General features: G+C 49.6%; 1 protein-coding gene across 4 annotated transcripts in view; it reads left to right on the forward strand.

Moving 5' to 3' along the window:
• The first annotated feature begins 904 nt into the window (after positions 1-904).
• The window catches only part of IGSF3 (immunoglobulin superfamily member 3), a 91,764-nt gene continuing 71,269 nt past the window's right edge, over positions 905-21,399 (forward strand). For 2 of the 4 annotated variants that reach the window (XM_072766791.1, XM_072766792.1), the window contains exons 1-2: positions 905-1,016; positions 1,662-2,333. In XM_072766791.1, coding sequence (XP_072622892.1) covers positions 2,291-2,333 — 43 coding nt within the window. In that variant the 5' untranslated portion in view covers positions 905-1,016; positions 1,662-2,290. Of the gene's footprint in view, positions 1,017-1,095; positions 1,261-1,661; positions 2,334-21,399 lie in introns of those variants that run through there. The other 2 variants (XM_025994634.2, XM_025994635.2) reach the window with 1 other exon arrangement.

Consider the following 21,399-nt stretch of genomic DNA (forward strand, 5'->3'; position numbering starts at 1 on the left):
TCCCCACTGGACTGCAAACTCCAGGCGGGCAGGACTGTCTTATCCTACCTTGGTTACCTTTTGATCTTTCCTACCCAGAATGTGCCTGTATTCATTAAGTATTGAATGAAAGAAAATGCACTTGTTTGACTAGGGCTGTTCCTTATAAAATAATTATATCTTACGTGTATTGAGGGCTTAAGACGGGGCAGGCTCCTTTCCGGTGCTTCACAAGTGTGCCATAACCCCATTTGGTAGGGGCGGCCTATTTCCCCATATAACAGATGAGGAAACTAAGGTACAGAGAGGTTAAGTTACCGGACCACGGTCGGCAGCAAGGACACGGGAGAACCAGGGTTAGAACCCAGGCTGTGTCCGGAATCCAGTTCGGCCACAACTTCTAGAAAGTTCTGCCCTCGAATGGAGCTCGATATGGGGTTCCACGACGCCCGCCAACAGATTCAAGTGTGTAAGGGCTTTGTTTTTGCTTCCCGGAGAGAGGACCCGCTCGGTTCTGCGCTCTTCAAGGCTCACCGGGCCTTGGCGGGGCTGTGGGAAGGGCTGTGGGAAGGGCTGTGGGAAGGGCCTTGCGCTTCTTGCCCACGGCCCGGCAGCCTGCGTGTCAACCCCCCGCTTAACTTTCGGGGCTGCCGGCCCCACGCCCCCGGCGCCCAGGTCCTGGGGTGGCTCTTGGCCTGGGCAGGTGCGCGGGGGAGAGCGAGCCGCGCCCCCCCCCCCCCCCACGGTCGGCCCGGCCCGCCCCGCCCCCCAGGCCCCGGGGCCAGGCCGCGCGGCTCCGGGGCGGGGCGGGGCGGGGCGGGGCGGGGCGGGGCGGGGCCTCTCGCCCAGGGCCCCGCCCCCGCCCCGCGCGCGGCTGCAGCGGGCGCAGCGGGCCGGGCTGGAGGGCGGGGCCTCGGGCGGGGCGGGCGCGGGGCTGCCGGTGCGGCTGCGGGGGGAGAGGAGGCGGCGGCCCCAGAGGCGTGCGCCCGGACCGCGGCCGCCGGACAGACGCGCGGAGGGAGAGGGCCGGGGGCGAGGTCAGCGTCGGGGGCGCGGGGCGCGGGCGGCGGGCGGCGGGGAGCCGGGGCGGCGCGGGGAGCCGGGGCGGGGGCAGGAGGGCGGCGGGCGCGGGGCCGGCTCCGCTCGGGGTCGGGCCCGAGACCTCCCCGCGGCCGGTCGAGCGCTCGGCGAGCGCGCCCCGGCAGCGGAAAGCGCAGCCCCGGTTCGCTTCTCCCTCCGTCTCTTTTCTTTCCAATCAGCGAAAAATAAACACCCGGGAAGGTAAAACAATAGCGGGGCCACCTGGGACGCGGCGCGCGCGGAGCTCGGGGGCGGGGGCGGGCCGGGCCGGGCCGGGGGGGGGGGGGGGCGGGGGGCCCGGGAGTGGCGGCCTCGCGCTGAGCCCCTCGCGCCGAGCCCCTCGCGCCGTGTCCCCGCGGAGGGTGGGGCGGCCCGCGGCGGCCGGCTCGGCGGGAGGCGAAGGGAATTCCCTGGAGTGAGGCGCGTGGGCAAAGTATTGCGGGAGCCTTGGGGCTGCCCGCAGCTGCCCTGCTCTGGGCGGGGAAACTGAGGCGGGGGCCGGTGGCCGCTTGCCCAAGGTCAGGGCGCGCGGCCTGAGCGTCCTGCCCCGGGCTGCCCGGCGCCTGCTCCCCTCTGAGCCGTCCCTGTTGTGTTTGTTTCAGAAATTGCTGGCACCGTGGGACCCCTCGCTCGGGGCTGCTGGACGCCACCTCGCCCGCGTGTTGTGGCAGGTGTGGGGCAGGTGCCGCTCCGCGACCTGCCGCCATGGATGGAGGCGACTTTCTGATGGAGCGACCCAAACAGCCGGGGCCATTCCGGGGCGATTTAGCTGTCAGAGGTTTTGACAAAACCTGCCCTGTTCCCTTTGGGGAATCTGAATGAGGAAGCTTGCAGACACCTTCACTGGGAAGCCAAGGACATTGCTGTATAATCAGTGGATGAAAGGATTTTCTCAGACTCTTTTTTCCCTTTTCCTGGAGGATTAATTCACTGCAATCTACAATTCCAGTGGAAACCACAAGGCACGCGATGTGGGAGAAGCCTAGAGGGCCTTCAGAATTGTTCTGGACCCTTCCTTTAGCATAGGGGGAGTTCAGCAGAAGCCACTGGCGGCCCATCCCCCCCACCCCCGTCTTGCTGATCTCTTCTCTTTAACCTCTTCTCATTTTTTGAGTTCAGTTCTGTTTCCAAAACTATCCTCGGGAGCTATTAAGTGGATTGCCAGAAATGAGAGATTAAGCGCCCAGAGAAGAGGGAACGTCCTGTGTTGTGTCTCCTCTCTGCTGCCGACATGAAGTGCTTTTTCCCGGTGCTGAGTTGTCTGGCTGTGCTGGGTAAGTGGCTCTGCTTTATCAGGGCGATCGATGTGAAAGTTTAACCTGCTCTTGGTTCCCGTAATTCCTTGTGGTTCTTTCCCATCAACACTTGGCATTGGGGGACACCAGGACGTAGCCGGTGTATATCACAGGTTGGGATGGGGTACCAAGAGGCCCGTTTCTGACCCAGGAGGAACAGTGAGGTACTGTTTGTTGTCTTTGAGAAGGAACATTTGCTGTCCTTGAAAGGTCTTGTGGTGTGAGATTCTCCCATCTGCATGTCGGTGGTTTAGGGACTCCATGTGGCTTCTAGACTTCAGTGTCTTTGCCTCTGTGTTGGTCCGCGTTAATTCCTAATTCGAAGTGGCAGCATTATTCTTACTGTGGGGAAAGTTGGTTGTGGTAATGATGGTGCAGGTTTTTGTTTTTGTTTTTGAGGAGGAAGTAGGCATGAGGTGGGACAGGGTGGTGAAGGGATGCATCACTCTACCTAAGTGGTCTGTAGGCTAAGAATGTTTGAGGATACCAGCCTTGTGTCCTCTTCACCAAGGAAACTCAGAGCGTGGTTCTGGGAGGAAGAGAGACTGGAGGAGTGGAAACTGCTTGGGAAGGGGTGTGTTAGGATTGGTTTTGGTGTCCCTACAGAAGGCTGGAAGGCTTAGAGCAAAGTGAAGAACAGTGGCCCCAAGAGGCAAGCCCTTGACACCTGTCCTAGGGATTCCGTCCCCATTGCCGAGGTCCCCCCACTTTGCACATACTTTCTGTGCTGTTGAGCTACATACGTGTGGGGTCTGAGGACACATGTTGGGTCAAGGAAAAACTCCCTAGCCAGGATCTGATGCGTCCTCTGTGTCCACCTCCTCAGACCTCAAACAGGAGCAAACGCTCTGACCTCTCTGTGGTCCCATCCCCTGCATTTGGAAGAGGTCATCACTGCTGCCTGTAGTGCCTGCATTTTCAAGTCTAGATATTTTGCATTTATAGAGTTTACTCATGACCTGCTGGCCGTGGAGATTGCACTCATGCATTGTCTGTACCCTTGTAGGAGTTTATAGTTGGGTGGAAAGAACGGATTTTGGAGTTAGAGAACCTGATGCGAATCTCAGCCTTACGTGATCACTGTATGAACCTCAGTAAGATGGGATGATCCCTCCAAGGGCTGTCTTAACAGTGAAAGGCTCTAAGGTGTCCTAAACATCTTGACTGTTTTGAAAAATGTCTGGAACACATAATAAATGTGTCCAGTTGGCGGTTCTCAAACTTGGGTGCATGATGGAATCACTGTGGGAGCTTTTAAAATTCCTTGTCTCCAGGCAGCAACCCAAGACCAAGGAAACCAGATTCGCTGGGAGGGTGACCCGGGCATCATCAGTCTTTCTGCTCTCCTAAGTAATTCCAAGTGAAAGAACCAGTGTGTGAATTCATTTATGCCAGCCCTCCCTGCCCTTGTGCACACGTGGACATGGGTCCCGTGGCAGGTTAATCAGTGTTCTGCCCAGGTGAGGGTGAGGATACGGTGTCCCCATCTCCTCGTGTCGCCTGTCTGTTCAGGCAGAGAGCTCTCTGTGCACCCCTCCTAAATATCCCACTGGCATTTGTTCATACTGTATTTGTCATTCATTTAGTGTCTGGGTTTAAATCAGTAATTAGTGATTCATGTGGATTCACGGAGGACAAACAAGGAAAGCCCTGGGGAGTTGGGGACGGTGGGATGCCTAAGGCGGGAAAAGAGGACCGGCTGGAAGGGTGGGGCCCAGGGCCAGAGAAGGAGCCACCAATGGCAAAGCAAGGATATGTGACATTTGTGCCTTTTGTCTCTTTGGGCTGCTCTAGAAATGTGAGGCCTCCTGCAGGTCCCCCCTGCAGTTCGCCCTCTGGGTCACTCTGTGGAATGGAGCTTGGGTCCTGGCATTGCTCTTCCCTCCACAGCCAGCCTCCTGTATAAACGGGGGCGCCGGGGAAGAAATGAGCATCAAGGTGGTGGGAAGGGGAGCACTGGCAGACGACTGGACGTGGGTGAGGGTGGGCAGGTTTAGAAGTGTGGGTGTCCCTGGTTTTTTGCACTCTGCTGCTGAAATCTCATCTTCTCCCAGCACCCGGTGACTGTCAGCATGGCAGGGAGGGGGGGTCTTGCTACTGGCTGCTAACCTTGGAGAGCAGGAGGTGTTTGGAGAGGGAGCGCAACCCAAGGGGGGGGGGGTCTTATTTCCTGCTTGCAGTCTGGTGTGGGCTGATTCATGCGTCAGCATTCTTGCTGTGCAATGTAAATTAATGTGTAATGTGGATTTCAAAGAGCACAGAATCCCAAGGTTTTATGCTCATGTGGGTCACACACCCAGAATCAAATTTTGTTTGTATAAAGTAGGCTAAGGCTAATAAGTACTCTGCAAAGTAGCATTGAGACAAGTGCTGCCAGCCTCCAGAAATGGCAGTTGGAGTTGAAAGACCCTATGATGGTACACCAGGGTGTATCCAGGGTAAATCTCGCACATGCCTGCAACTCCCTCCATGTCCTTAGACTTGTGCTTTCTGCTCCCTTCCTTTGCCAGTGTCTGGGATTTGGATCAGGTCCCTCCTTTTCTGCCTGTCTGGGGCCTTGATTCCTGCCCTTGTCTTTGTCCTACCGAAGCCACATTGACCGCTCTGTCATGTTTCTTCCTCTTGCAGCTCTGGGTGCCCCACCCAACTTGGGAGCCATTGGCTGCCACGGCCACCCATGTTCCAGTTCCAAAGCCATCCTAAGCCCCAGCCTGGTTGAGGGTAGTAAAGCCTCCACTGCTGAGAATGGGTGGAGCTAGAGGGGCGGAAGACGAAAGGGAGGGGGGCTGGTGTGACTGTGGCATGAATGTGGCATGCCTGTGAAAAGGAGGGAATGAGGAGAGGGAGAGCTAGCTGTGGCTGTGCCTGGCAGCAGCCTGCATGAATGACAGTGACATGGAAAGATGACAGCAATGTGGGAAAGACAGAATGGGATTTGTGTCTACGAGAACAGGAAGGGGACAGTCAGGAAAGGTGATAAGAAGCTTCAGGCACACAAACCAAATTTCAGTTTTACATAGCCACAGATAGTTATGCCTCCTAGGCCGTGCTGATGTTGCAGACAAGACGACAGAGCTTTAAAAGTGTTAGCCAGGAAAGATACAGGAGGTTGGACCATCTCTGGATCAGCACAGGAGAATCTGTAGCTGGCTGATGATCTTCTCCGGTGAGAGAATTTCATTTGTCCTCTTGCTTGAATAGGATGGGACCGAGACAGTGATCACTTACCTCCCAGTTATGGAAGAGGCCAGAGGATTCTTCCAAAAGAGACCGAAGGAAAACTTTGATGTTCTGATGAGAGTGAGTTCAGAGGCAGGACTCATGATCAAAGGCAGAAGACTGCTTGGGGCAGTCAGGGAAAGAGTCCTTAAGATCGTGATTTATGGATGAACAAACACCATCCCCACCAGTTGTCACAGAGGTGGTGCACTTCCCTCTCCTGGGGACCATCTGACCAGGGGGCTGGAGAAGGAAATCCTTGTTAGGAGGTCTAAACTGGCCAGGATGCCTTTCAACTGTGCAAATTATTAAGCCCCCACTGGGCACCCAGGGCTGTGTTAAGACGCCCCAGTCTCCTGCATTTTGCATTGCAGTAAGAGAAGAAGAAGTAATGATACCACGTCTCCTGGCTCTGGCCTTTGCTGTGAAGCGAACCCTGTCTCATTAAGTCTTCAAAATATACCCACTAGATAGATGACTCACATCATCACCTTTCTGTAGATGGAGATGTTGAGGTCCAGGGAGGTTAAAGATCTTGCCTTGGGTAGACTACTGTACCAGCTCCATATGGCACTCCACAGTGGTAAGGACCCAGGCCCCTAATGTCTTGTTTCATGTGCATGCACCCATTCCCAAAGTCATTGCATAGTCCAAGATGGCTGTGCTAGCCCCAGCCATTACGAAGGAGATGAAGGATTGGCGACAGGCAAGATCTCATAATTTGGGGACACTTCTGGGAAGTTGCACACATCTCTTCTGCTTTCCATCTCTGTCTGCTAGAACTTGAGTGTATGACAATACGTGGCTGCAAGGGAGGCTGACAGATATCATCCTTAATTCTGAGTGTCCAGCGAAAAATTGAGGGTTCTGGGGAGAGAACAGATTTTGGAGGGACAGCATCGGATTGCTGGCAGAGCAACAGAGCTAGTAAGTGGCAGCACAGGGTTTTGAGGCCAAGATTATTTGGTTCAAATCCTCTGTTCCTTCCATCTCGCCAGCACACCCCCCCTTGGGAGTGTGCGGCCCAGCCCCTGGCTTCTAAGAAGCCTTATTGGGAGGGCATGAGCCAGATGAGCCACCAGTTGTTACAATGGGAAGCAACATAAATCAGCGTATAATTACACAAGCAGTGTTGTGGTTTTAGCAGTTGTACTGTAGTGTCTACAGAATGCTTATGTGCCAGTCACTGCTAGACACTTCGTAGAGCAAGCCGTTCTGGATGAAGGACCGGCTCTGTCGTTCTGACTACTATAGCTCCAGAGCTCAGCTCTATGCCTGGCACAAAATCAGTAGGTGTATAGGTAATTTTTTAATGAACACATGGTTTCTCTATTGGCTTCCTTGATCAAGATAAGGAAACTCAAGGCTCAGACAGTTTAAATCATTTTGCTTGAAGGACAAGTGCTAGAGATTGGCAGAGCCAGGATTTGAGTCCAAGTTTGGCTCTAGAGCTTGTGACCTTTTATGCCACCAGACAAGGGATCTTGACCTTTTTAGTGCCCGAGATTCTTTGGGCAGCCTGTTGAAGGCTGTGGACCCTTTCTTTGGATAACATTTTGAAATGCATAAATGAAAACATATAGATTAACAAAGGAAATCAATTATATTGAAATACAGTCATCAAAATATTAAACAAATTGTGATCATAGTAATATGCTTTTTCAGTAACGCATTAAATAATAAGCTCTAACAGCAGATCTGACAATTATTTTAATTATGGCATAGTGAGGCATGGAAAGGGTATGTTGAGGTATCTGTGTCAAACTGTGATGTGATATGAAAGCATGTGTGATTTCTATTGTGACAAAGTCACAGGTCCTGGAGACATCGCCCGCGATGGCTGCCTGGATTCATAATCAAACAGTTCACATTCACAGAGAGGTTAGTTGAAAATAAAGGCATAATTTTTCCCCCCATTCAAGCTCACATACCTCCTGAATTCTGTTCAGGGACCCCTGTGAAGTTCAAGGTGAAGTTCAGTGTAGGCGGTGGTTGTCGGGAAGGCTCTGTGTGAGAGGACTTCATTAGCTTTCAGAAGTGGGCAGGGATTCCACACAGGGAGCATTCTCTTCCCAGTAGAATCCTGATCCTGCAGAGGAGACAGCCATCATAAAGGTGGTAGAGTGGCCCTTTAGGGTTTGGACAAATGACTGTCAGTGGCTTTAGGGTCCAGTTCGTCTGGGATGATGAGGGCACAGAACTGGCTTAGGTTGTAATGAGTTTGGGATTTGGGCTTAGACTGGGTCCCCAGAGCCCAGGCAGACGACTTCCGCTGAGCCGTGGCCTGGAAACTGAATGAAGTGGCTCCGTTGCTGGCTTCCCATGGTCCCTGGCCTTGTGCATCCTCCATTATGGCTCCTTGATTAATATTTTTAAGTTCCTGCGGGATCTCTTCATTTGGCATGATTGGACACCTGTTTCTTTGCTGCTTGAAAGTGAGCACAGCTAACTCCTCATAAAGGGTTGGTTTTTAATTTAAGGAAATTTAGGACACCTGTGTGTGAATGCCCCCTGATTTTCAAAGAAGTGAGTGGTTGCATCAAAATCAAGCTTACATTTGTAGAAAAGCACACGTTGCCAAATTCCCTCATCAAGGACGCTTTATTAAGTGACTAATTGTGGGCCACAGTGGTGGGCACTTAACAAAGACCATGGCAGTGAACCTCCCGTAACTGGAACCCTCAATTAAGTGGGATTTTGTTTTTATTTTTGAACTCCACTTTCCGAAAGGCAAAAAATCAGAAGATGTGGCGGCAAGGATTTATTCTAGAAATTAGCTTCCAGGCCACCAGCAGTCCAGTCTGTACACCTTCCGCATCTATAATTATAGTAGCAGAAGAGAATGATGAGCCTCAGGGCACTGCAAGATCCTAAATCAAAGATTAAATTATATTAACTCTACTCAGGCTGGAAAAGTGGTCAGATGTATTTTAAAAACCTTTATAACAGGCTTTATGGTAACAAGAGTTGAAGCAAAGTCTCTGCTTAATCTCCTATTAACCCTTTAATTAAATCCACCTGAAAACCCTGTCTCCGCCACCTGCACCATCCAAGTGACCCAGGCTTTGCTGGAGGCCACCCTGTCCGTCCCTTGTCTTCTAAGTGATGATCACCTAAGGCCAGCAGTCAAACAAATGGCAAGTCACTTTGCAAATGGGCAGGAAGACATGGCTAGGCCATGCCCCCTGAGGACAGACGTCTTTTGAGGAAGGAGGGGCCAGGCAAGTTTGTTCTTGTTTTCAGCCCAGCGAGAGCAGTGAGGGAACGTTGACCAGGAGAGGGATGAGGCTGGAGTATCTTGTGAGTGGCCAGTCTGGAAAGGCTTTCTGGAAGAGCTAGAATGTTCGGCATTTCTGAAGTAATAAGAGAGTTGAGGTCCTGGCAGAACTGTGGGGGTGGGGTGGGGTGGGGGGTGGAGACCACTCTGGGCGCCTGGGGCTGATTTGAGAAGGCTTCTCAAGGAGGGGAGAAGCCCGAGTGTCAGTGGGTTGGGGCCCTGGAGCTGCTGGTCCGTAAGAATTGGAGCAGTCAGTTGGCATGAGGTCTTGGGTGTTTGGGCCTGAGACAGAAGGAAGGTACCAGAGACCTGTAAGTGGGTGTCCTGGAGGACTGCTGAAGTGGCCAGGGAAGGTAGGAGGTGTCCTGGAGGTGGGGGTCCAGGGTGGAAGTGAAGTATAACAAGGGAAGGGCTTTCGTGGGTGCCTCGGGGGGCTCAGTCGGTTAAGCATCTGCCTTCGGCTCAGGTCATGACCCTAGGGTCCTGGGATTGAGTCCCACATTGGGCTCCCTGCTCAGCGGGGAGTCTGCTTTTCCCTCTGTCCCTCCCCCTGCTCGTTCTCTCTCTCCCTCTCTCTCTCATTTCTTTCTCAAAGAAATAAATACAATCTTTTTTTTTTTTTTTTTTTTTTTAAGGGAAGAACTTTCGTGTACCGTCAAAACATCGTCAGGGCAGTGAACTCAAAACAAAACCGTGAACTCAAAGATATCAGTGGCCTCTTCTTCTTGATTTTCAGGTCCCTAGACCTTTCTTTTATTAAAACAGGGGTGGGGGGTGGGGAAGGAATCTGATACCAGTTGTGTGTTCTTTTCCCAAATCTGATTCTTTGGTGTACAGGGAGCATGTTCAGGATCGCCTTAAATGGGCCTTCTTATTTAATACTGTTTTTGTAATGCCCACTTTCCTATTCTCTGGAGCACAGTCCACACTTCCTTTCTTGTGGTGACTTCTGAGAACACCATCTCTGCCCTCAGGGTGCTGGATCCCAGCTTGGGGCACCTTGATGACAGAGTCCGGTCTTGAGGTAAGCTGTTGACCTCCTTCTCACGGCTCCCTTTTAGTACTTCCCTTCCCTTAGGGGCCCCATCTGTTTGAAATCTTCTGTCTTTCAGCATTAATTACTAATTAATCTGTTTTTCCTATGTAGTAACCAGTATGATCGCTCACACTTGATGTAGTGCTATAGTTGAGCTCTAAAGCAGAGTTAATTGGGCACTCTGCATTGCCCATGACCAAAAGACACACAGGGCTTTGCCTATTAGGTACCTTCGCCCTGGATCTGCAGTTTAGTGGAAGTGGTGTCATTGTTCGGTGTTTTGAAATGTCTAAGGTGGGGGCACCTGGGTGGCTCAGTGGTTGAGCATCTGCCTTCGGCTCAGGTTGGGATTCCAGGGTCCTGGGATCAAGTCCTGCATCAGGCTCCCCACAGGGAGCCTGCTTTTCCCTCTGCTCATGTCTATGCCTCTCCCTGCGTGTCTCTCATGGATAAATAAATAAAATCTTAAAAAAAAAGTCTAAGGTGGCCAGCTTTCCTACCCCACGTGATCCATTGAGAGCCTCCTGGCACTTGGATAACCTTGGTATTTGCCCATTCAGTGATTGCGTCGGTGACCTTGATTGACTTTGCCAGGAAGGACTTTCAGTAGGAAGAGCAACAGGAGCCTGATGCTGAGTAACCAGCCATTGCTGCAGGTCAAACCACACCTGTCCTGTCCAGGAACAACCTACTCCTCTTTCTTTTCTTTTTTTAAAGACTTCAGAGAGGTTTCACAACCTCTTAGAGGTAATAATCGCATCAATCTTAAATTTCACTGAAGACTTGATTTGAATCAACTCATAATTTAAAACAACAAAATGCTTTAGGGTAACGTGTTGTGTAAGAGGAAGATCATGAGAAATTGGTTTCAATTTCAGAAGGTAGCTTATAATTGCTTTGTGTTTTGGATTTTTAAATAGTTGACAGAGGTAACAGGGGAGTATAGTTGTATGATAAAAAATCCAGACAGTACAGAGAATAAAATGTGACGGTTCCCACTCTCTGCCCTATGCCCCTTACTGAGTCTGATGTATATTCTTCATAGTTTAATATATATTCTTCTAGATCTTTTTAATTCCTATGCATATATTCCCACAAATATAGTTTTTTTTCTGACATAAATGGAATCATACAAAACATATTGTTCAAGAACTTGATTTTAAAAGAGTAATTTACCTCACTCTTTTTTCAGGCTTAATTTTATGGGCATATCAGAACTGATTTGGTTATTTTATAGTTAGTTGGAACTATAATTTGTGAAATCATTGGGGAGTAGTGAGCCTCATTCAATAGCTGTATCACGGAATAATTTTGTCTTGCTGTATCAAGAGCAAGAGTCATAATAAACACTACCCTTACATTTTAACGTACTTAATGAAAATAATTGACTTGTTTATTCTGAATATTTTCTCCCCAAACACATAAATTTAACAAATTAAGTACACACATATTTTGTTGACTGTTTTAGTTATAATTTTGAAATGATGTTGAATTCAAATGAAGCCTATTTAAAACTTGCTAAGAGGATAACCATAAATCTTGGGTTTGGGGTTTAATTTAGTCAAGTTTCTTATTTGCTCACTGACTAGGAGAAAAAACGAGAGAAGTTTCCCTTGCATTTTCAATTCCCGAATAATTCTTCCATTTAGAGTGAACTGAATAACCACTGAGGTAGCTGGCTACCAGACATGTAAGACCTTAACACAAGAGAGCACTTATTTTTCTAGTGCTCCAGAAGCAGCTATATCTGTTAAAAAAAAAAAAAAAAAAAAGCTCATTTCAAAGTGTTGGGTTACTTCTCAGGTTCACGAGTATGACTGTCTTTAAATCCCTGGGAACAAATACAGGTTTCTTGGATCATTCACCTTGAGTCCTGATTTTTTAAAAAATAATTCCCATTTGGAATGGATGGTTATTGGATTCACATATCATAGTCAGCTCTTCTTCAGCATCAGGGTTTGACCTGCCACTCCCCATCCCGGAGACCACTGTTCTGCTACAAACCACTTATGATACTTTCCTAAAAAGAGTTTTCATCGGCTCATTCAGCAAATACTTGAATGCTAGCTCCTAGCAGTTGATTGTTGGGTTAAATCTTTTAAAGAAGAGTTAAAAGGTAAAATCATGAGAAACATTTTAAGAAGGCACCTGATCTGTATTTTTTATCTTAATAAATAGAAAGATTAATTAAAAACACTCTGACATGGGGGAGTCTTTTCTTTCCCTAAGGTCTGTCTTGTCTTGCTGTTACTTAACATCTTTTCCTCCTGGTTTGTTCTCAGCTCTCCTTTAGCAGCTGTGAGTTACACATACCCTGTCAGTCCTGACGAAGGGCCTTTTAAGGAGTAAGACATGAATATCACTGATTGGGGGAGATTGGGGTGGGTGGCCCCTTGAGTGCAAATTCTTTCTCTTGAAAATGCATGAATATCCCCAAGTCCTGTATATGTGGAGCATCCTTATTCACTGCTGTGGATAATGTCTGTCTTTGGGAACTGGGGATTTCGTCCTTCGCTCTAAATTTCTAGGAAGCCAGGACAAAAGAGAACTAGAACAGTCACATACTTCCCATCTCGACAGGAGGTGGCATCCACACCAGGCTTTCTCTGGAGGACCCTCTGTGTGGGGAAGTGTGGTGGCCGTAAGGTATATGTGTCTCCTGCCTTATACTCTGCCTCCCTACTTCCCCCACACAGTGACTCCCCCTCAGGGAGCCTTGGGAGGGGAAGGCTGTCATGGGACCTCTCCAGGGTGGGCCTGGGTTCCAGAAATCGTTGAGACAGCTCAGCAGGGTCCAGGCTCTTCCAAGTCTACATCTCGCCAAGTCCCATCGTCCCTTCACCTTGGGCTACCCCTGAGCACTCACTGATCTGCACTTCTGAATGCCACCAGTGCTACTTCCCTTTTCTCTAACCAGTCACTTAAGTCTTAGGTTCCAGGCAGGTTGGAAATGCTGGACGAGGCCATCCTTCTCCTGGCAAGCAGCATTTCTTGGAGGCCTTTCTGGTGCTCCTCATCAGTTTTGCTCCGTGGTGGTTTCCTGTTGGTTTGGAGTTGGCTGGTCTCTTGGGAATTCTGCTTCCCGGATGGACACATCTGGCAATTTATCAGAGAGTGACTGTGTAGGTAGAGTCATCCTAGATTAACCCCGAAACTAGACCACCCTTTAGGAAGCTGGTTAGACATGATAGGCTGAATAACTTCTTAAGGTCTTCTGATGGTGTGGTGCCAAAGAAAGCATGCTGGACAGTTTTGCCATCTGTCTTCTAGTCTTTCATGAGACAGGCAAGATCACATCTGAGTGCCCTGCCCAGCCTTTCCTCTGTCCCTCTGTCAGAAGGGGCTGGGGTCCCCAGCTGGGTGGGGTGCTGGAGGAACAGCATCTGTGACTCTTGTCACACGGATGAATCCAACGCTTCAGAGAAACTCCCTGCCAGTGGACTTCTGGAAGGTAGAAAGTAGATTGAGAACCCATGTGCCTCTTGGCTTGAATGTATTTGAAGAGAATCCTTAGGGATCTCATGGGTAATCCTCTTCTCTTAAAGGGGAGGTGTTCTGGAGGTGAGTTAAAGATTGCCACGGCCTGGGTTGGGGAGAGAGGGGCAGCGCTGGAGAACACCCCTCACAGAAGAGAAACTTCTGCTATACGTAGTCTTTGTTTTAAAATTAAAACATTACGTAATCCAAACATTTGCCTTCCCACTTTTACCCCCGCCACAGAAGAGCTGTAATTTCCCATATTTGGAATTTGGGGAGAGCCAGGTCTCATTTGAAGACAAGGCCAGATTCAGTCTATGCTTTGGGGGAAAGTAAGTAAATACGAGAGCCTCGAGGGCTGCTGTATTTATGGTGAATCTGTGATTACTGCATGTGCCTCCTTGTCATAATTTATTCAGCAGCCCCCAATGTCCTGGAGCTGGTGCTGTGCCCATCAGTAATCTGACTCTTGTTTTCTTCTGCATATTTTCCCTTTTGCAAATGTATAGGCATTCAGCTTTAATCAAGTAGGCTTTTACTCTGTCATCTGTAACGGGGATGACTGAAGTCATGTGGAGGATTTTAAGTAACTAATCTCTTAAGACATTCAGAGCATAATCTCCTCCAACCCCTGATCATCCTGCCTGCATCGGAGAGATTTGCGAGGTTTTGCAAAGGAGGCAGGATGGGGACTTTGGCATCCTTCAGCGAGACTGGGGGTCTTCCTTGCTGGCGACAGGTTTTTGTTTACTTTTGGTGTGGGGACCTGCTGATCATTTGCCGGGTCAAGAGAGTTCAAGATGCTCCGTGAATGTGACCAGTGTGTTAGTAAATCTTGGAGCCGGTGCAGAAAATGAGAGGCCAGACCCACCTGAAGATACCATCCAAGCTCACGGATGTCTGCGCAGCACATCCAGGGCCAGCTCTCAGGGAGAGCCTGTGAGACAGATAAGAGGCCTGCCAGTCAGTGTTGTTGGCTGACACTGGTCATGACGTTACAGCAAGATCAATCAAAAGAGCAGGGGTGCGGGTCTAAAATGTTCATGTGGTCTCTGCTTATAATTGGAACGTGACTTCACATGCGTGTCATTTATTAGACTTAATTGGATTACGGTCGCTCTTCAAATTGCCTTTTCTCGATTTGCCATTTGCAGCCCCTCTCTGTAACCTCTCTGAGGTTAGCTCAGGTCCCTTTGCGGGTCCCTGGCGTCAGAAGTATCTTCCCGCTAAGGAATTTGGTGAACATTCCTATAGGTGCAGACTTTTTGGTGCTTCCTCTTGGTGTGGTGATAGAACCCCTCCCAACATAGACTAGTGAGGAGGATTAGTTTGAATTAGTAAAATGTGTGAATTACCAAATATTTCTCAAGGACTTCACTGTTATTACTTTTAAGTAAATATTGTAACTCAAACTAGGCTAATAGAGCTCCCAATAAAGATCCTTAGGGGATCCTGTTTTAGTAGAGAAATCAGAATGATTTGCAATTAGTGCACCAATTGTTTATGTAAATGGAGTTTCTGAAAAACTGGATTGTGCGTGAAAACAGTGTTTTAAGTAGTCCCTGTGAAGCCCTGTGTACGTACGCTGCCGATTGGTTATACATGGTATAAAGACCTATTTTGCAAAGACCTAATTCAACCTTATTAGCAACATCTGGATTTCCAAGTTACTGAAGTTTTCTGATCTTATACCCCCTCCCCATGCTTCCATAGCACCTGCACTTACCTATTTTAACATGAGTTACTAAGCTTAGCAAACACCTAGCATGTTCTGCTATGTGCTTGGCAGTGTTTTATATGGAAACGACAACAATCATCATCATCCTTGTGTAGCTTATAGGCTCGCAAAGAAGTCAAGCAGTATACAAATAAGTACACATATAATTAATTACAGGAGTAAAGCTAGATGGTATATTACTTTTTAATTAATGATCTGATGCATCAGACTGTAAGCTCCATAAGGATAGGGATTATTTCTGTGTTGTTGACCATGGTTGGCACTCCTTAACCAGTTGCCTGGCATGGAGCTATTAGGTTGAGTTGTATGACTTTGCCACATTTGTAGGTCAACAACAGTTGAGTATCGTCAGTGTCGTAGGGTTCAACTTAATGGTTGTCCAGTCGATATGTATTGAATGTTGAATACGTATTATAGTCAGTGAGCTCTTGGAGTACGCTGCATTTAACACAGTTTGCTTTAGCCAGGGAAATGCCTACTGCAGTATTTGAGAAAGAACACTGAAATTTCAAAGAGCTAAAACTCATAGACCCTGTGATGTAGATATGGTCCATCAGTGGGACTTCAGAGCCTTGTGTTCTATGTATCTTCTATGCAATTCTTGGCACATTTCCCAGCCTCAGGTGGAGACATGTGTACTTGGGGCAGGAGGGCTATCAGTAGCCTGGAGAATCCAGGAAAGTGTGCTGGAAAGCTGAGATAAAGACAAAGACCTGAGCAGGGTGGCCCAAGAGGAATGAGGAAGGAGAGACCCATCAGGGAAACCTAAGGGGACAACTCTTTAGTCCAGAGTGATGGGAGCACTTGCTTTGACAGCACAGACCTCGAGTGTTCTCTGATTCAGCAGATTTGTGTGTACCCGCAAAGTGCTTGGTTACTTGCTAGACACCGACAGACCTCATTGTGAGCCTCCTTTGTGCCTGACAGGTTGTGGGCTGATCTCGTAGATCGCTGGCCCATTGGAAGCAAGGGTTGAACTGAGGAGAAAGCCCAGCTGGGCCCTGCTGGGAGAAGCCCAGCCCTCTGGCCTGTGGCCTATTCCCTATCTGTGGAACTGGGAGTTGGGCCCAGCCAAGGGCTTGGACCAGAGCGTCCCAGACCTCCTCTGCTAAGTACTTTTTTTTTTGCATCTGTTTGGATTTATTGGCCTTCTTTCCAGCTTCTCTGCACAAATGTCCAATTGTGCCACTCTATTATAATGCTCACTATTTTCTCACACCCACAGGATAATTTCTAGTTCAGCTCAATTCCACAGCTAATTCTTGAGCATCCTTATGTGCCAGCAAAGGATGGGGGTGGCAAGTTAGGAACATAAATATGTGACATGGGTGCCTGGCCTGTGGGAGACACTGTTGGTTGCCCACACAACAGCTATTCTTTCCTCGATGGCAGAGCCCTGATTTGGTTCAAAGGTCATGCCTCTCTCCCTGTACTACTCAAGGAAAAATGACTGTGCTTCTAGCTCCAGAGTAAAAGCTGACCCATCTAAGCCAGTCATGAAGGTCATAGCATAGACATGAGTGAGTGACAGGGTTTTGGCCAGTGAGATAAGAGAAGTCCGCTGTGGGGATCTGGGAAAAAAGTCTTCTCTTAGAAACACAAAAGAAGGACAGCTCCTTTGACTAGATTTTTGGAAATGAGGCAGCCATTGTATCACCATGAGGAAAGTAAACCCGTTGAGCCCTCAGAGGGGAGGAACCAGGGTCCTTGATTGCAGAGCCACTGAAGACCAAGCAGGTTGACTTCCATACTTCCAGTCTTCACTGTTTCAGCCAGTTGAGTTGGTGTTTTCTGCTACTTATAGTTGAAGGCAACCTGTAGACACTCCCTCAGAAGAGCAGGAAGTAGGATTTATGCTTATAAAAAAATACAACTCAGCTTATCATCAAAAGGCACACTATTCAGAGCTAGTGCTGAGCCCTGGGGGTGAGCCAGAAAAGGAGAGGTAAGTCCACTGGTGGGCGAAGCTTGAAGAGATTGTGTTTGGAGTGGATCCTGAGGTTGGATTAGGATTTGTGTGGTAAGAGCAGAAGGGGATTCTGAGCCATGGATGGCATGAGCAGGCCTGCAGAGACAGGAGTGGACATGGCACTATCAGAGAACAGTGAGATTATGTCATAATTCTACAAGCAGATCCTAGAGCACTTCGAGCTACAGGCTTATTAGAAGGTGACCCTTGACTGAGGCAGTGGGAAGTGTCATGAGCAGGGGAGAAGCTAGGAGATGGGGTGGCAGCCATGGACCTGGTTGGTCAGAAGGGAAGACAGGAAAATCCTAGTGGAATAATTCAGTTATAGGTGGTGAGATTTGAGTTGAAAGCAGTAAGAAATGGAAGAAGGTTATCAAAGGAAAATTGTAGAGGAATAAAATAACTGCTAAGAGAAGGGTTGATTGGATGTGGGCAAAAGGGGAAGTATTTGAGTGTGATGGCTTGGGAAATGACATAAAATGGAAATTTGAAAGAGGGGATTGATTTTTAGGGTGATGCTGTCTAGTCTTTGTCACTGGGGTTTGAGGTAATGATGGAAGATCTAAGTAATGGGACCTCAAAGTCATCTGAAAATACGGGTTAGGCCTTGGGAATGAGAGGCCAGGGTTTAAGATGATGGGACAGGGACAACACAGATCTGCACATACTCCCCCAGATTTGCAGTGTTGTGGGGTCATGTGACCAATCTTAACCAATAAGATGAGTGAGGAAATAACAGGTATCATTTCCTGGCAAAGGCAGCTAAAAGCTTGTAGTCCTGCATTTCTTCCCAGGACCCCCACCCATCCACCTGCAGGCCAGAGCATGCTTGGGGCTAGGGGGCCAGGGCAGTGGATGTGGCCCCAGGGGGAGAAGAGCCTCCTCCTAGCATAAGACTTCGATTGCTCCACCTTTGGGTGGTCGATCCTCATGGAAGCCAGATCTACAGCTATAACAGGGTGGCATTGCTAACTGCTGTTTATGTAGGATCCAGGTTGATATGTGGTCTTCAGGTTACTTTTTTTTTTTTTTTAAGATTTTATTTATTCATGAGAGAGAGAGAGAAGCAGAGACACAGGCAGAGGGAGAACCAGGCTTCTCGCAGGGAGCCCAATGTGGGACTTGATCCTAGACCCCGGGATCACGCCCTGAGCCAAAGGCAGACACTCAACCACTGAGCCACCTAGGTTACATTTTTAAAAAGATTTTATTTATTTATTTGGCAGAGAGAGCTTGCAGAAATAGGGAGAGGGAGAAGCAGACTCTGTGCTGAGCAGGGAGCCTGACATGGGGCTCCATCTCGGGACCCTGAAATCTCAGGACCCTGAGATCGTGACCTGAGCCGCAAACAGACTCAACACACTGAGCCACCCAGGCACCCCTTCAGGTTACATGGTTTGCTCAGAGGTCTGCGTTGAATGGGCTAGAGCTTGCTGGCAGCCTCTCCTACCTCTGGGGTCTTAGTGTTCTTGGAGGGTGAGTTCATTTCTTGACCTGCCCCACAAGGCCTTCTAGCTTTGCCGGGTAGGGGCTCCCTGCTCAGGAGCTGTGGCGGGGAGATGGCTGCTGTCTCCGCAGGTACTAGAAGGTCAAGTGGCTTGTGCAGGGGAATGGTGACCAGCTTTCTCTAGCATCCGTGGAGCTAGACCTGGAGCTCTGGGAAGAAGTTCCAAACCTCCAGATTAGACTAAGAATGAGGGGTTTTAAAAAAATCTTTCTTTCCTCTTCTCAAGAGATTGAAAATGTGCCTTCTCTTAAAGGCTCACGGGTGTGGAGCTAGGCCCTGGGACTAGACCACTCTGTTACAGCGCCGGGTTCCCTTGGCCGGGCCGACTCACATTATTCCTGAGGGCAGGGGCCGGGATGCAGTGCAGGCAGGCATCTGGCATCTGGTTTTTGTCCGGCAGCGAGTAGAAGTGCAGATGCCGAATCTGATCTTGTTTTAAACAAAGCAGAGTTAGATGCGGGGGGAAAGGCTTTTGTGAGGCGCCTCTCCTGCTCTGGGTGTGATCGCTGGTGTGTCCTGTTTCTCATCTAACTGAAAACTTTGAGCCCACAAATACCGAGAGGAAAGCCCTTGAGGCCGGGGAATGGCCACCATGGGCCCCTCAGGCTTTTCTCTCTGAATTTGAAAACTTAAACGCATGGAGAGGCCATTTCTGTCTCCTGTGGCTTTTTTTTTTTTTTTTAATTTTCCTCCACTTCCGACAGCACAGAGGTGTCATAGATATTTATTGGCGCCATTCTGTTCGTGCACAGCCACTCTTACTTTACCCACCGCTCTCCCTGCTTCCTCACAGGCCTAGAGGGTCCAAGTGTCGTCCCAGGAGGAGGATGACACTGAAGCCATCTGTCAGCCTGGCCTTTCCTTTGTCCATCTGTCCTTCCAGTCATCCTTCCATCTGTCCACCCAGCCAACATTCACTAAGCATTTGTCCCTGAGCCAGCAGTAGGATTTGGGGCAAGCTACTTAACTCTTCTAAGCTCCTATTTAATTCCTCGTCTGTAAAACAATAGGAGCCACTCAATGTGGGTTAGTGTGAACACCGACTGGGGCTCAGGGAGGAGAGTGGGAGCGTGTGCCTGGCACCGGGTACCCGCTCAGGGACTGGGTGCCTCCCTGGTGTGCTGACTGGCTGCAGGTTGCCTTGCACATGGGTGGCCATTTGGAGATTGGATTTAGGCCATAGTACAGAATGGTTAGCTATAAATGCCAGAGACCTTTGGACCGTATTGTCACATTCCTCCGGATATCTTGCCATTCTTGTCTCAATCTTGGCGGGGCTGCTGTCACCAGGCTCCAGAAATCTCCAAGCATTGATTATCTGCATTGGCCTCAGTGTTTACCGGCCTTGACGTCGTTGGACGTTGAGAATGTCAGCCTCTCGGAGGGGGTTCCTCACCCTGTTGACTGGGCAGGACTGCCTGGGTCTGGCCTGCCCGTCTGCCTCACCCTTTTCTTTCTTTTTTTTTTTTTTTTGGCCACCTACCGTACCTGTGCGTCTAATACATGAGCCATTGTTACCTCCAGCTTTCTCCATATGCTCACTCTTCCATGTCTGTCGGGGCTACTGCTCTTTTGCCTGTTCTTCAGGATTTCCTTCATTTTTGCCTTCTTTTCCAGCACTTTCAGGGAGCAGTGCCGATGTCATGCACTGGGCTGGGTATTTTGGAAAGAACCTGCACCGGCATTTGTGTGTAAGAGAACAGTAACCTAAGGAGAGGGTCCCGGGGAAGTGAGTTGTTTGTCATCGGATGACGTGCTGGGGGAGGGCTTGGGGAGACACCCACCTTACCGGAGATGGTGCCGCCTGGAGCAAGGATGTGCAGGTCAGCTACCAGGCTCTCCGGCTGGTGGCAGTGGCTCGTGACCTGAGGGACACACTGTTTGAGCCCCTGCCTAGCTTTGTTGACCAACCTTAGTGGTCTCCCTTGTCTTTCTCCACCAAGAACTCACTTGCTTCTGCCTCTGGCGATGTTGGTCTCCTGGAGGCACTCTTTGGTGGCCACTCTGTGCCTTGTTCCTGCTCTCCTCCGGCGCCTTGAGGACATTCTGGCCTTCACTCTTCATGAACCAAAAACTAACCCCGACTTGGCCTGTTGAGCGTATTGTGCTGGGAGGAACTTTTGGAGCAAAGTGAGACACACCAACGAACTGGCACCGTCTGCTTCCAAGCTTTTTATAGTTCCTTGAAGTCTTGTGGATCCGTCCTCTGTTTGACCCCCACCCCCTAGAAGTTTCTAGTTCCTCCTGAAGATCATGATAAAGGCATTTTAACCAGAAGCCAGGCAGAGGAATGCGCTCTCCTGGCGCCTGTGGGAAAGGATGGGGCGTGGCCAGAGCTGGTGTTCCGTGTCCCACAGCCCCAGGGTCCAAACAGCAGAGGGAACAAGCCACAGGGTGTTATAAAGGAGACTTTGTCCTGCTCCAGCTCAGCTCTGTGTTTAAGCCAGCGACTGGAGATGATGCAGTGTGGGCAGGCCCTTGCTACATGACCTCTCATTAAGGTAGAGGAAATGAGAGGCCTGGAAGGCCCCATCCAGGCTGGCCTGGAGCACAACGGTCAACAGCAGCCCTGCACTTGCCACCCCCTCTGTGCTATCCTCAGGCTTCCCTTCCTCCAGCCCGCGAGCAGCCATGTCAGGTTCCCCCCCCACTGTCTGAGCCCCACTCGGGCTGCAGGCCCCCCTCCTTGTCCGGCTGGACCCAGCCTTTGCCCTCCTGCTCTGCCCAGGGTTTCAGCTTCACTGGGACCTCTGCTGCGTGGCTGGCCTGGGGCTAGTAGGAAGGCATATGGATTGGTAGGGTGACTCCTTTGCACTGAGTAG

Source organism: Vulpes vulpes, chromosome 8, assembly GCF_048418805.1.
Source record: "Vulpes vulpes isolate BD-2025 chromosome 8, VulVul3, whole genome shotgun sequence".
Classification (NCBI taxonomy): Eukaryota; Metazoa; Chordata; class Mammalia; order Carnivora; family Canidae; genus Vulpes; species Vulpes vulpes.